Source organism: Schistocerca gregaria, chromosome 1 (assembly GCF_023897955.1).
Source record: "Schistocerca gregaria isolate iqSchGreg1 chromosome 1, iqSchGreg1.2, whole genome shotgun sequence".
Classification (NCBI taxonomy): domain Eukaryota; kingdom Metazoa; phylum Arthropoda; class Insecta; order Orthoptera; family Acrididae; genus Schistocerca; species Schistocerca gregaria.
Window position 1 is genome coordinate 879,988,235 of NC_064920.1, and position 16,250 is coordinate 880,004,484.

Genomic DNA, 16,250 nt, shown 5'->3' on the forward strand with positions numbered 1-16,250 from the left:
CACGTGGCACAAACGTATACATTTAGCTATGTTTAACATCTTCGCATTTCAAATAGAGCTTTAGCAACATTGAATAATAATTTACGAAGCATCTACATTACGAATGCTACATTATTTCAGAAGAATTGCTGTAGAGAGAATAAAAACCAACAGGAACGAAACACACATATAGGGAAGGTGTAATGACAAATTAATTCTGAAGTTCTTTCAGTTTTTCAAAAACTTATGTCCAGTATAACGAAAACAAACGTGCACCACTCAAAATTTCTACCGGAAAACTACATGCATAGGAGTAGAACCTTTGCGTTTGACTGATTAGTGTAAATGTTTCCCGGTAGAAACCTCATGAACGTGGCGCTGGTGTAGCAAGCAGTTGTGCCATGGCGTCACCGTTTCGGGCCTCTACACACGCACCAATTTATCGGCCGACCGACCGACCAATTTCCTCCCAGCCTACACACATTCCAACCGACTGCACTCGGCGATTACAACACCGTCCTGTTGTTGTGATTTGTTTACTAATTTCATTGAGTTTATGTCCCATGAGAAGCCACTTGGTTTCACACAGAAACAGAAATGGGGGTTTGCCTTGGCTGTTTTAGAAGCAACAAATTGAAAAAAAAAGCCGAGAGAAGCTGTGCGCAAAGTGGCTAATGCAAGGAAAGAAATTCACCCCCCCCCCCTTTTGTTACTTAAGCAGCTGGCAGCTAATTATTTTCGTAATAGTCTAAGTAAGGATGAAAAGTGCTTTCCGAAGCTGTTGGAAAATCATCAAACCATTCTTAACGAATAAGAATACGGTGCAGATCTGAAAGAGGCTGCAAGCTTGCAAGCAGAGGCTGTCAGTACCAGCCATTGGCGAAAGTTACGAGAACCTCAAATTCAGGGCAGCTGTAGCCCCACAATTATGATCTAAAATGACACCTGAAACCTGCAGTGTGGTTTACAGTTTCTTGAGGAAAGTAAAGCAAAATAAATGATTAAATGGCTCTGAGCACTATGGGACTTAACATCTATGGTCATCAGTCCAAAGCAAAATTAATAAAATATGTATACAAACCATATTGTTTTGTTTAAATATGTAGAATAAACGAAGTCCCCTGTAAGTTTAATAAATAAATTTCGAATCAGAATAAGAAAGACAACAGAAGTATAGGCGCAGATCGTCTAGTAAATACAATAACAGACATATAAGAAATGAAACATGTATCAACTGTTAGAACTGTAAAAATAGCCCTACATTTTGTTGTTCGTAGTAGAAGATGTATATGTAGCCTGGACTTTTGTAACATTTATAACAATGAAGCTACTATGTTTCATGAATACGAGTCCATCAACTGTATGTATTTCGGTCTTATTTCCAATACGTATCGGAAATGAAATCTAAGGTCAAATCTATCGGTGATTCGGTTTTTAGATTTCATTTCCGTTAAATATCGGAAATAAAACCAATAAACTTAAATACACAAGGCTGAGGACTTTTGTCCTCTCTATGTGGCACACGAAACCATTACGTACTCAAAATGAAAAAAAGTGCTTCAATTGTTGCATATATATTGCTATACTCCTCGCATGACGTGTTGTACGAACATCTGCAGTCTTTAAATTTTTCCAGAAACTCTTTTTCTAAAATTTTATCCGTCTTGCACCCTGTCGTATGTATTAGAACAGCATTTAGTCCCGCGCGCAGTGGCGAACGACAAACTTTAGTCGGGCGATTGGCACTACATCGCTACACACAGCACAATTTGTTGGGCGGATTATGCTGCTGAAGTATTGTATTTAGATGAATCCACATATAAGCATCTAGATGCTGAATAAATATTGCTACTTGTTTTGAAAATATATGTACGCATAAAAGAACTAACGGTAATGTTACTAACAGTGAGGCACGACAGACAGTCACGCCCTCTACCGTTGAACACACAATGACGCGCGCCTCAAATGCTATATATTCCTGGCTGAGCCAAATCTGAACGTAGTCTGGTAGGGTCACCGTTTCCTTAACAGTCCGGTATGTGAAAGTTCGCAGCTCTCATAGTAAAGTTGAATAGCGTTGATTATAAATAACTGATTTTTATAATATTTCAGTGGTAATTGTGTGTTTTAATTAATAGTTTTAGCAAGGTACCATGTGCGAATCAACCGTTGTCAAGTCTGAAGAAGGCAGGCCAGTCCAGCCTGAGAACTCTGTTCCGGCATTACCTGCTACTGCACCGGCCCCGTCTCCCGCAGTTGGGAAGGCGCCAGAGCAGACATACAAGATAGCTCAGCTGCTGAAACATTGGCCAGCGGTGGTAATCGCCGTCCAGAAAAGCAAAGACGCGTATTGCTCTGTAAAGCAAAAGGCCAGCATCATCAACTGGTCACTTAACTTGACCGAAAAAGTAGTTGGTTTGGTTCTCAAACTTGCAGAAAGCAAAGTGAGTAGCTGGCGGCCGATTATTCAGCACGCAGACGAAGCGGTTAGCAAAGGCATGGCAGTAATAGAAAAGAAATTTCCCGCAGTGAGCGAGTCGCCCGAAAAGGTAACTTAATAAATGTGAACTCGCAAATGGTAATGTGGATACCGCATAACGAATCTTTCTTTTGCAGCTGTATGATGCTATCACGCAACACATAACGAAGATCGTGCGACCCGCAGTACATAAAACCGAAGCTATAAGCGAACTCGGCAGGAAGAAACTCAATAGGGTTGCTAAAACGATAATTAATAAATACAGTAGTGTGATCAGCATCGTGGACAGCTGGCTGGACGAACTGGAGAACAAACTGAACGGCGCAGAAGCTGAAGTAGCATCTGGTGAGTTAAGCATGCTGAGTTGTTAGCGGTAACAGTTAATAAACAATGAAACCGATTTAAGACTTCCTAGTTATGTATGAATCTTCCACAAATTCTTGGAAAAGTCTTTATTTTTCTGGAAGAATCTTGCGTACAACATTGTGTACTACGTAAATAATATTCAGCTTTTTCTTTTCCAAGGAAAAAATTAATGTAAAAATGTTGTTACTATAGCTACCATCTTATGCCATCTCTGCATATTCGTTGTCACTGAGTAACATCTCGCAAGATATGGTTACTATTGTTTGCACGTGTCTGGTTATGGTTGACCGTTAATACGTTCTTATCTGGCGATAAGTAGGGTCGAAGGTTGAACAATGGGTAACGGTCTAGAGAACAGGAAGTGCCAAAGCAATAGCCGAGGGAAGGAGGGAGGGTGAACCTCTTGGACACTTGCGGCGGGTTGTAGGTGCAGCAGCGGTTTTCTTGCTGCCTGCGACAAGTCATCAAGGGTAGGCTTTACTAGTAGCAGGTATCATGCAGGTCATTATCTTCGATGTGGAGCGGTGTTACTCGACGGCTGCAGCTAGGTAACGAAGATGGCTTCTCGGTCTGCATCATTCCTATAATAGCTGGGTTCATCGTCTAGTGTCAGATCGGTGATACATCGCATTAACACGGTAGGGTAGCGGTTTGTGCGAGCTGGTCGGCTTTAATAGCAGCTGGCATATCCAGTCAAGGTTGCTGATTTGCAGGGAGTTGCCTATTTTGTTGCTGTACATGTTAGCTCGGCATAGGTGGTTATGCCCTACCTAGTACCGTCTTCCACCGCTTATGCTTAAACTTACGGTTATGATCGTACTTTCCGAGAGTAAAAATGAAATATTTAATCGAATTTCTAGTTCCTGTAGTCATGTGGAGGAGTAATTTATATATAAAAAGTCTTGAGGATTTCAAGACTTTATTCATTACGAAGAACAGTACGGGTGGAGCATTGCTAATGACGCGTAGCACTTTGTGTGATTTACAAGTAATGCAGGATTGTATGATCTGCATACATATAGTCAGTTATATGGACCTCGACGCCTTCCTATTCAGGTTACTTTACCTGTTGAACATTCGCTATACATAAAAAAAGCGACGTACAGTATTTAATGTTCGGTTTAGCCACTTGCTAGCTACTAATTTTCGAATTGACGAGTCATATTAAACTAATCTAGCCCTTAGTTCTATATACTGGGTGATCAACAAAGTCGGTATAAATTTGAAAACTGAATAAATCACGGAATAATATCGACAGAGGTGCGATGTGACACCCATGACTGGAATGACATGGGGCTTTATTAGAACCAAAAAAAGCAAACGTTCAAAAATACCCAACAACTAGCGCTTCATCTGGTTATAATAGCAATAATTAACTTAACAGAGTAAGACAAAGCAAAATGTTCTTAGCAGTAAATGCTCAATATGCCCATCTTTCCTCAAGAATAGCTGTAGTCGAGGAATAACGTTGTGAACAGCACTGCAAAGCATGTCCGGAGTTACGGTGAGGCATTAGCGTCGGATGTTGTCTTTCAGCATCCTTAGAGATGTCGGTCGATCACGATACACTTGAGGCTTCAGGTAACCCCAAGTCCAATAATCGCACGGAGTAAGGTCTTGGGATCTGGCAGGCCAAGCATGACGGAAGTGGCGGCTGAGCGCACGATCACCAAACGACGCTCGGAAAAGATCTTCCACGTGTCTAGCAACATCGGGTGGAGCGCCATCCTGCATAAACATCGTACATTCCAGCAGGTGTTCATCAGCCAGGCTCGGATGATGTTCTGTAACGTATGGGCTACCTCTCGCCTGTCACAGCAGTTTTGATGTCCAGCTCCATCCGTCGGATGTTTTTACTTTTTTCCAGTACGCAAAGCAAAAGGGAGCTAAAACGTCTGAAACAATGTTTACTATAAGGTTGTTCAGAAGACAGCCGCCTTCGCAGTGAAACATTGCGAGGAAGCTGCGTGCCGGCCTTAGAGTGACTCGGTGTGTCTCCTTGTTCAGATGCGGAGACAGCTGCGGCGCCGACGCAGACCACCACCATCCCCATCGCCAGTGGAACACCTGCGGGCCGCGTGCGGCAGGCTCTGCGGCTGGGTGCTCACGCCGCCACGGCGCTGGCCGCCTTCCAGGCGGGAGCTGCCTTCTGGCTGCTGTCGCGGGCGCCGCTCGTGGGTCGCTTCTTCAGAGAGGCGCCGACGCCCGCCTCTTCGCCGTCTTCGTCCTCCAGCGGCGCCTCATTCGCCAGACTCCCGACTCCCTCGACTTCAGAGGAGCAGCCGCTGTCCAGAGCTCAGTCCACGGACTCGTTGCACCCGCAGCAGTTCCTCTCATTGCCGCAGCAGTGATCACCGCTAGATATCATCCCGTAATTCGAAGCTTCGCCTTATGTATGTAGTCCACAAAATTGCTTTTAAGGTATTTATTGGTGAAATAAAACAAAATGCTGGCATCCATGTGTACACTACTTTCACTGCATTACTGGATTGGCATACTAAAACACTTTCAATATCCCTTGAAATTGGTTTGAGCAAACCAACGTGCCGTATTAAATCTGTGGGCAGTTGCCGTGAGGACTGAAGTAGGAATTTTTTTTTATTACTTATTACACATAGCTGGCCTTCACTACTAACATTCAACTGTTAACCTACGTTAATTGCGCCATTGTCTCAATCGAGTATCAAGTTTGCGAGCTATTACCCACAAAAGGAATTAAAATTAGTGGACCAATACGGAACTACTAAATCATTCAGGATGTAATGCAAATACTAAGATAACCTAGTAGGACTCCCGTGGAACACTAAACACCTCCACCAAAAAAAAAGGAAAGTTACTCGCTTACTTGTCTCCCACATTTCAGTAGGTCTCGTAAGATGCTACGGAAACTAGAAAATTTGGGTCAAATTCAGGTGGAAAAAAGTAGGAACGTGCTATCTTACGATAGTGCGGTGCCTGTGTTACGAACATTGCATCGCTCATCTCAACGCAAGCACTGCAATATCGTATACCTCCGCAGATACCAAGCGGCGACTTTCAGTTACAAATATCATCGCTGTGCAGGAATTACATCGTCTGTGTTGGGGTACAGGCATAGACGCAGGAACGACGACAGGTGGAACTCTTGGTTTGGCCGTGAGTTCTGCACGGACAGCCAAAGCGCTTAAGGAGACCGCTCTCCGTATAACTGCCGGACCGACGAGTTTTCACTATTGTGCGTATTTGCAACTACGAATGCAACTCACGAATCTTTCTGGCTGATACAGGGTTCATAATGAGTTTGATTTAGGCAGAAAAACAACGAAGTCATAGCATGTACAGTGTCTAGACAACAGCTTTAACTGACGAGGGAAACTCCGCGTCGTATCTCCCCCCCTCCTCCCTCGGAGATTAATTTGGCTCAGTGGATAGCCCATCAAAAACTGAACACAGATAAAGCATGAAAACAGGTGCACTGAATCGTAAAAAAAAAGCAAAATGGAAAGTGAACAGCCGGCACGGTAGCTCACTGTCTTCCCTCTGTAATAAAAGAACTGATCGAACGAAACAGTGAAGTTGATCGGGTGTAATGGGACGTCCGCCCAGAATAAACGCGATGAACAAGGATAAATTGTCACGGTGTTCTACTGCTAAGTGGGCGAACAGAGTTCAAACCTCATACGTGGTTCCTCGTCCTTCTCCGTTGTTCGCAGTATTCAAATTTTTGTCTGTTGTTAAGTCCATTTGCCACCGCGAGATATAAAAAAGGGACCTATGATGAAAATTCATTCTGCACTACTCCATTTGCAAATTTTTGGACAACATAGTTCTATGAAGATAAACAGAGGTGGAGAATGCCACCACAAGTGATCATAATCTCATCACTTTCAGCATTGGAGATGAAGAGAGCCGCTGGGCCATGGGGTGGGAAGTACAATATAATTACAAAAGAGCTGACTGGGAAAGACTTGCTAGGGAATGAGACATTCCTCCATTATCAGGTGACGGACACATGGACCTTGACAAGAGCCGAGGAACTGGTGACAGTAATAACTCGAGCGGTCAAAGCCGCCGTACCTACTAGGAGGAGGGCCATGGCGGCCTCTCCGTCACCATGGTCAGCTGAACTAGAGGAGATGCGCCGGTCGGTCAGAAGGTTCAGGAGGTACTACCAGCGCAGTGTCGTCTGGCTAGAAAGACAAAGATGGCTGCAGCTTTACCGGGAAGCCAAAGATAACTTCCAAAAACAGCTACGGGAAGTTAGAACAAAAAGTTGGGAACACTTTGTTCTGAACCAACTAGCATTAGACCCATGGGGAGTTCCCTACAGGCTTATCCGGGAAAAAATCCGTTCTCCGATGGAGCTCTCAAACGTCAGGCATGGGGACGGGATGACAGAGTCTTGGCAGGAAAGTGCTGAGGTCCTTCTCCAGTCCCTACTGCCTGACGACACTGCGGATGAAGAGACAGACGAACAACGACAGCTGCGTGAGAACAACAACAAAGTATATAAAAATGATACGGCAGTTTACCCATTCTCTGAAGAAGAGATAGCTGCCCATATAAACTGCCTGAAGAGAGGGAAAGCTCCTGGGCCAGACGGCATTGTGGCGGAGGTGGTGCAATTCCTGGCCCCCCAGATAGTCGCCCCTCTAACTCACCTGTACAAAGAATGCCTTAGGCAGAAAAAGTTCCCTCGAATCTGTAAGAGGGCAAATGTTGTAATTATCAAGAAAGGAGCTCACAAAGACCCAGCAGAAACAAAATATTACCGACCTATCTGCCTGCTTGATCTGCTTGGGAAGGTTCTGGAGAGACTACTGGCTGACAGACTGGCTGCGCACCGAGTGCTGTGCGGGATGAGCGGCAGGCAGTTCGGCTTCAGGCCTGGGCGATCGGCATCAGATGCAATCGCCCTGGCGGCCGAGGTCTGCGGCTCTAAACCGTACAAGTACGTTGTTGGTATCATGGTGGACATAAGTGGCGCCTTCGACAACCTGTGGTGGCCTTCGCTCTTCTCCTGCTTACGGGAGAAGGAGTGTCCAGGGCCGCTATATGGGTGTCTGAGGAGCTATTGTGAGGATCGGGAGGTCTGGCTATCATCCACTAGCACAAGAGTAAGAAAAACTATCACTGAAGGATGTCCCTAGGGTTCCGTACTGGGTCCCCTGTTTTGGGACATCCACATGGAACCCTTACTAGACAAACTACAGCAAAGTGATGAAGTGCTGGAGGTGATAGCCTACGCAGATGACCTCCTCCTACTGGTCGGCGGCCGTAGCCGAGAAGACATAGAGCCCAAGATTGAAAGAACAATAGAAATACTACAACTATGGTGCCGTAACACGAAGATGAAAATTTCACCGGCCAAGTTCATATACCTTCTTCTGAAGGGACAATTAGTTCGCAATCCAACTGTCAGGATAGACGGATCACCAGTTCTCCTGCGACGTGAGACTCGCTACCTTGGTATCATCATTGATGAAAGGTGGTCCTTCGGTAGACACATCGAAACCGTAACTCAAAGAGCCCTACAAGTACTCAATAACCTCATCTCCATTGGACACAAACGGTTTCATCTCCCACCACATCTCACCAAACTTTATCACAATAGCATACTCACATCTATAGTGGGTTACGGGTCGGGAGTCTGGGCACACAGGCTCACGAGGGTGGTGCCCGCCATGACAGTGAGGAGAGTGCAGAGAAACATGATTTTGAGATCAGTGAGGTCATACAGGACTACACCGGGAGGAGCCCTGTTAGGTATAATGGGGCTCTGCCCCTTGGATATCAAAATTCGGGAGCAGGCCGCTTGGTACTGGGCAAAGAAGGGGAATTTGGAGAAAACTGAGGAAATTCTAGGCAGCAGGACTGAAAATAAAGTAGAGATCAGGCAAAAAGGGGATCTGGTTAGGCAACATTCGTGGGAAAGTGAAGAAACAGGGCGTCGAACCTTTGAGCTCCTACCAGATGTCAGGGAAAGGATGGGAATGTATATTTCGATTCAACCCGGGGACTAATCCACTTTCTCACTGGACATGGACCGTACTCGACATACCTATGTCGATTTGGTAAAAAGGCGACACCTGCGTGTGACTGTGGTGTTCCGGAGGGTACTCCTGACCATGTAGTCTATGAGTGCCCCGTTTTGATGTGGCCTCAGTACTACGTGACCAACTACCGCATAACGACACATATAGACTGATCAGACAATGCGACACTTTTCATACCATCAATGAACTGGCTAACGCGGTATCACAGAAAGTCGACTTGAAGGAATTATATTAGCACTAATAAGAGACAAACCTAAACACAAATAGAGTTCGATACGCTACTCCCAAACCGCCTGTGCGCGGAAAGGCCGACTTCCTCGGTCTGAATCCGCTGCGCCACAGGATTTTGGGGGAGTGGGGTGCAGCCTTACTGATTTGGAAAACGCACCAGACTTGACCTTAGGATAAGTTAGTTGTAGGATTTAGTTTTAGACATTATCCTTAGAAACCTGCAGCGATCAACATCTTGGCCTGCCCAGTGTCAGGGGCACGCTCATTGGGGTTAGCTCAATGACCAAGGCTCTACAGTAGGTTTATACTGTTCATCTGACACATTTGTAACGCTGTAGGACTTAGTAACTAGTCTATTTTAAGGTTACATGCTTCTAGTAGATTAACACATAAACTTTTGCCCATTGCTTTCTCCTAATAGCTACCTACTAACTAGTTACTAAAATAGGACTTAGAATTAACTGCAACTAATATCTTTGTATAACTATTTGGCCCACTAATCACATAAGGTAGTGGGCTAGATGTATAAATAACATTCTTTCTGGAAATAAAGAATTTTTTTTATAAAAAAAAATAAACAGAGGTCGGTCGCTTGACGGCACGTTCGGCGCGGGCCCGCCCGTTGCCGGCGCGCCGTAAGGCACAGAGGCTCGCACTGGGGCGCATCGCTCCCAGTCGGGCGTGCCGCGGCAGTCCTCACAGGGGGAGTGATGCGTGTCTCATAGCCTCTCCTTCCCAAGAGGCTCTTTCCGCCTTCCCGTGGTGCCAGACGTTAAGCTTGGCATTCTGCCTTGCGACAAAAGGGAGAGCTGCGACCCAACCCGACGCGAATGCGAAGGGTGCGTGGCACAGGGGGAGCTGTGTCGAGGGACCGAACATCAGTCCCTTCCTTTCGCAGGCACAGACCAGCAGGTGTTCTGCATGCCGGCGATCTCGTTTGTCGGCGTGGGATCGCGGCGCGTGTCGGCAAGAGTGCTTCGCCGCGCCCCGGGTAACCGGGGCGTGTTCTGCCATACCCAGGTGGTGGTAACATCGCCTGGGCCAGGTTAGATGGGTCCAGACCGCCGAACGTCTGGGGGACCGGCCCGCCACCTGAGTAGGAGTGGGTCCCTGGCCGAGAGGTGGAAACTCGGGCAAGTAGGCGGCGAAGGGCGAGAGGTGCATCCGCCTCTCCGGAGTGTGGGGTACAGTTGCCGGGGTGCGTCGCGTGAAATCGCCGATGACGGAGTCACCGAGGGGGACCAGTGCGCTGGAAACGGTGCGCTGAACCCACCAGCTCTGGAGTGCTCTTGACCTAGTGGCGAGGTCGGTGGGCGAGTTGCAGAAGCCCCCCCCCCCCCCCCCCCATGCCAGAGGAGCCGGTCCGGGGCAAGAGACGGGCTCCCACCCCTCTTTTATCACTCGTTCAATATGGCGACATCAGAGACGAGTGCGCTATCGCGAGCTTCCGTGATGTCTGAACCCGCTCCTCAGGACGAGTCGGGACAGGCAACCGATGAAAACGTCTTGCAAAGACATACGAGAATCACGTTGCTCCTTGAGCAACACATTAAAAATGGGAAGATCAGTCAGGCGGCATTAACGATTATTAAAAATGAACTGGCGGCGTGGGCCATCGCTAACGCCAAGCTTGAGGGCCGCGTCGAAGAATTAACTAAAGAAAACGAAAGATTAAGGAAGCAACCTGGGAAGACCTGGGCGGCAGTGGTCGCACAAGCGCCACCAAAATCGCAGACAACAAAGGATGCCATTGCCAGAGTCACCAAACGATCAGATACAACGGTCTTTCTAAGGACCCTGCCTGGTCAGGACACCAGTGTAAAAAGAATTCAGGAACTGCTCACAACCACCATAAATCCAGCAAAAGATAAAATTAAAATCAACAAAGTCAAACCAAGTAGAAACTCGGTAATCGTCGAAGTTGCATCAGAAGAGGACAAAGAAAAACTCTTAAACAATGCCAAACTAAACTCGGTGATCAAATGCGAGCCACGAAGGAAAAGGAACCCGTTGGTCATCTTATATGATGTACCAACGATTATGACAAACGAGGAACTGCAAAAAGCTATAAAGGCACAAAACTTTGAGGACATGTCAGAAGAAGAATTTAAAGGAAATTTCAATCTGAGATTCAAAACGGGGCCTCGGGGCCGTGATGTGGTGCATCACGTTGCCGAGATCTCCGCTTAAATGTGGAGAAAAATAACAGCAATGGGCAAATTATACATCGGCTTTCACGCCATAAATACACGTGACTATCTGGTTGTACCGCGTTGCCACAATTGTGGAGATCTCGACCACGTTCTGAGACACTGTACCAGGGGGTCGGCCTGCTCGAAATGAGGCGAGGATGGTCATGTGAGGAAGGACTGTAGGGCTGCAGCAGTCAGCATCCCCTGTAAGAGACGGGGTAAAAAATCCTGTGGTACCACAGGACGTAACTGCCCCACCTACAGACTTCTGGAACAAAGACTCATTTCAAGGATAGACTATGGCTGATCAAGCCAAAGCCAACAGGATGCCCAAAAGAAAATCCCCGAGTAAAAGGAGGAGGGATGCCATGAGGGCGAGTGCCTTCAAGTTATTCTTGAGGTCGCTCACGGGCGCCACAACTAAAACCACTGACATAGGCACTCAAACTGACTCTACCACAAAGGATAGAGGTACTAAAACTAGGCCTCTTGCAGTCATGCTCCCCTCCTCCCCAAGTAGGGAAACAAGGCCGACTAAACACCTACGGCAATGGCATCCTGTACCAGAGACTGTGGCAGTCTCAGCAGAGGAAAATAGAACTACAAAAGAACCAGTTCAAGAAAACAAATTACTAGCTCAAGTGAACCAGCTGTAACAACAGATCCTGTCGTGAGACTGCCACCAGTCGACCCAGTCAGAGTCTATCCTAACCTCGAATTCACTATGCAACTGGCGAGACTAGAGCAGCCGACTACCCTGACCACTGCCTTGAGACACGGGGTTCGGGTGGGACATGAATATGGTAAGAGAGTCACCTTCTCGGTAATGGAGGCTGTGGACAGAATTCAACTCAAGTCAGTGAAACTCCCCACCGACTTTGGGACATCCACATGGAACCCTTACTAGACAAACTACAGCAAAGTGATGAAGTGCTGGAGGTGATAGCCTACGCAGATGACCTCCTCCTACTGGTCGGCGGCTGTAGCCGAGAAGACATAGAGCCCAAGATTGAAAGAGCAATAGAAACACTACAACTTTGGTGCCATAACACGAAGATGAAGATTTCACCGGCCAAGTCCACATACCTTCTTCTGAAGGGACAATTAGTTCGCAATCCAACTGTCAGGATAGACGGATCACCAGTTCTCCGGCGACGTGAGACTCGCTACCTTGGTATCATCATTGATGAAAGGTGGTCTTTCGGTAGACACATCGAAACCGTAACTCAAAGAGCCCTACAACTACTCAACAACCTCATCTCCATTGGACACAAACGATTTCATCTCCCACCACATCTCATCAAACTTTATCACAATAGCATACTCACATCTATAGTGGGTTACGGCTCGGGAGTCTGGGCACACAGGCTCACGAGGGTGGTGCCCGCCATGACAGTGAGGAGAGTGCAGAGAAACATGATTTTGAGATCAGTGGGGGCATACAGGACTACACCGGGAGGAGCCCTGTTAGTTATAATGGGGCTCTGCCCCTTGGATATCAAAATTCGGGAGCAGGCCGCTTGGTACTGGGCAAAGAAGGGGAATTTGGAGAAAACTGAGGAAATTCTAGGCAGCAGGACTGAAAAGAAAGTAGAGATCAGGCAAAAAGGGGATCCGGTTTGGCAACATTCGTGGGAAAGTGAAGAAACAGGGCGTCGAACCTTTGAGCTCCTACCAGATGTCAGGGAAAGGATGGGAATGTCATATTTCGATCCAACCCGGGGACTAATCCACTTTCTCACTGGACATGGACCGTACTCGACATACCTATGTCGATTCGGGAAAAAGGCGACACCTGCGTGTGACTGTGGTGTTCCGGAGGGTACTCCTGACCATGTAGTCTACGAGTGCCCCTTTTTCAATGATATGGCCTCAGTACTACGTGACCAACTACCGCATAACGACACATATAGACTGATCAGACATCGCGACACTTTTCGTACCATCAATGAACTGGCTAACGCGGTATCACAGAAAGTCTTAAAGGACTACTTGAGAGAACTATATTAGCACTAATAAGAGACAAACCTAAACACAAATAGAGTTCGATACCCTACTCCCAAACCGCCTGGGCGCGGAAAGGCCGACTTCCTCAGTCTGAATCCGCTGTGCCACAGGATTTTGGGGGAGTGGGGTGCAGCCTTACTGAATTGGAAAACGCACCAGACTTGACCTTAGGATAAGTTAGTTGTAGGATTTAGTTTTAGACATTATTCTTAGAAACCTGCAGCGATCAACATCTTGGCCGGCCCAGTGTCAGGGGCACGCTCATTGGGGTTAGCTCAATGACCAAGGCTCTACAGTAGGTTTATACTGTTCATCTGACACATTTGTAACGTTGTAGGACTTAGTAAATAGTCTATTTTAAGGTTACATGCTTCTAGTAGATTAACACATAAACTTTTGCCCATTGCTTTCTCCTAATAGCTACCTACTAACTAGTTACTAAAATAGGACTTAGAATTAACTGCAACTAATATCTTTGTATAACTATTTGGCCCACTAATCACATAAGGCAGTGGGCTAGATGTATAAATAACGTTCTTTCTGGAAATAAAGATTTAAAAAAAACAGATTAATTTATTAATAATTATTCAAAATGAGTCACAATAGCATTACTTATTTTGCCATCAACCGGTTTCAACCCGCGATTAGGTCATCTTCAGGGCAATTTACACCATTTGGTCGGTTGCTGGAGTCGTCACCCTGCCTGTGCACGGTTGGTAGCTAGATAGCCGGTTGAATAATTGAAATTTGCTGGCGGATTAAAACTGTGTGCTGGACCGAGACTCGAACTCGGGACCTTTGCCTTTCGAGGACAAGTGCTCTACCATCTGAGCTACCCAAGCACGACTTAGCCCCGTCCCCACAGCCTTACTTCCGCCAGTACCTCGTCTCCTACCTTCCAAACTTTGCAGAAGCTCTCCTGCGAACCATACAGGACAAGCACTCCTGAAAGAAAGGATATTGCGGAGATACGGCTTAGCCACAGCCTAGGGTGTGTTTCCAGTTCGAGTCTCGGTCAGGCACACAGTTTTAATCCGCCAGGAAGTTTCATATCAGCGCACACTCAGCTGCAGAGTGAAAATCTCATTCTGGTTCAAATGGTTCAAATGGCTCTGAGCACTATGGGACTCTACTACTGTGGTCATAAGTCCCCTAGAACTTAGAACTACTTAAACCTAACTAACCTAAGGACATCACACACATCCATGCCCGAGCCAGGATTCGAACCTGCGACACTAGCAGTCGCACGGTTCCGGACTGCGCGCCTAGAACCGCGAGACCACCGCGGCCGGCAATCTCATTCTGGATTTTGAATAATTGATTACTCTATTACCAGCTCAAGGGCAGCGGCTTTCGAATACGAACTGCAAACGTTCGATGACAAGGTGACAAGCCAACTGAATCCGCCACTGGAAAGCATGTCTGGTATATCATACACGGCGTTAGTGACAGTACGTGCGTCATGCGGTAAGTATCTATTACCGACGGATCTAATTTGTACGTGTGGTAAGTGAGGTACGCCTCCTTGTCCGATTTAGGTGTTCGTATGAATATGATCACTCTCAAGGAAGTGATGGAAACAATAGTTTGTCACATAAGCTGCAACAAATGAACGCAAGTCTCACAATCACACAGTTTGCGCTCTGTCAAAACATAAATGCTCGATCCATTAACTCACTTGTTTTAAGTACAGACGGCAGCTAACTCTCTGACCGAACACGCTGAGCTACCGTGACGGCAGCCACAACGCCGCTGCTGTTTGGTGCTGCTCTATATTGAACTTGCCGTCCTTAGACCATTCACTGTTTCTATTTTCCTTCTTTCTTCTTCAAAGTTCAGTTCACCTCATTCCTGTTTTCGTGGTTCGCCTGTCTTCAGTTTTTGACGGCCTGTCCACTGAACCAAGGTTCAAATGGCTGTAAGCACTATGGGACTCAACATATGTCATCAGTCCCCTAGAACTACTTAAACCTAACTATCCTAAGGACATCACACACATCCACGCCCGAAGCAGGATTCGAACCTGCCACCGTAGCAGCAGTGTGGTTCCGGACTGAAGCGCCTAGAACCGCTCGGCCACAGCGGCCGGCCACTGAGCCATCTCACCCTTATATCTGAGGGGGTTGCGATGGGGAGTTTCCGTTGTGAGAAACCAGAGCGATATTTCGTACTTAATGTGTGTGTCAGTAAGCAGAGACCAACACAGTGTAAATGAATTGCCCTTCTGGTTACGTGGGTTTTTCTAAGACAATTTGAATGTCGAATAGGGGAAATACTCGTTGTAAAATGAGCAGTGCTCCAGATTATTCAACGAATGTGTGCGTCACAGCGGACGGGTAGCGTAGCGTGAGAAGTGATCTGTACAAACTTTTTCTGCCTAATCTGCTGTGATACAAGCAGCTTGTCACAGTTACACCCCCAATCAAGAAAGAGAATTATGTCAAAGAAATTCGACTCTGTATTATCTTTGGGAACAAGCACAATATAGTTTCACCTTGCTGATATTGCTTTGCCATTTATTCGGCCCTTGTTAACCTTTTGTATTTAAAAATACTTAACCGAAACAACTGTAAGTACTACTTGTAGATCTTTTGCTAGATGCCTGAGGAAGGAAAGGTGGTGTCGGAGTGGGAGTAGCAAGGTCGCGCAGCTCCTTGACTGCTTTGTTGCATGGCCCGGAAAGTAATTGATTCATTCACACACTTTATAACACTTAGAGGGCCAGCCATAACATGGTCGTTGGAATGACAGCAAAACTCATTTTTCGTGACGCTCCAGGAAAGAATACGCCCTCTTTTGGAGGAAGGGTGCGGAAACATACATAGGGAATATCAAATAACGGTCAGTCCAGCCCTAGGAGAAAGGATCCCACAGTCTTTTAATGAATCACACAAGGGAAGATGCAGGAAACAACGAAAATCTAGATTTCACTAACAGGAGTAGGAAAACAGGAGGCAATAG

At 46.5% G+C, this 16,250-nt stretch overlaps 1 protein-coding gene and 1 non-coding gene across 2 annotated transcripts; one reads left to right on the forward strand and one right to left on the reverse strand.

Annotated features, from left to right (window-relative positions):
* The first annotated feature begins 1,965 nt into the window (after positions 1-1,965).
* Positions 1,966-5,298, forward strand: LOC126273466 (uncharacterized). The gene is made up of 4 exons (XM_049977032.1): positions 1,966-2,014; positions 2,118-2,528; positions 2,596-2,803; positions 4,832-5,298. Exons 2-4 carry the CDS (start codon positions 2,133-2,135, stop codon positions 5,173-5,175), a joined length of 948 nt encoding a protein of 315 aa, XP_049832989.1. The 5' UTR covers positions 1,966-2,014; positions 2,118-2,132; the 3' UTR covers positions 5,176-5,298.
* Positions 5,299-14,057: 8,759 nt separating this feature from the next.
* On the reverse strand, positions 14,058-14,132 carry Trnas-cga (transfer RNA serine (anticodon CGA)). The gene has a single exon. It is a non-coding gene; the product is annotated as a tRNA-Ser (tRNA).
* Positions 14,133-16,250: the final 2,118 nt, after the last annotated feature.

Bases quoted from the DNA above. Each gene is read 5' to 3' on its own strand.
- LOC126273466 (XM_049977032.1), top strand. From the start codon at position 2,133: ATGTGCGAATCAACCGTTGTCAAGTCTGAAGAAGGCAGGCCAGTCCAG. The intron at 2,529-2,595 runs GTAACTTAATAA...TTTCTTTTGCAG, and splicing joins TGAGCGAGTCGCCCGAAAAG to CTGTATGATGCTATCACGCA. The intron at 2,804-4,831 runs GTGAGTTAAGCA...CTCCTTGTTCAG, and splicing joins AGAAGCTGAAGTAGCATCTG to ATGCGGAGACAGCTGCGGCG.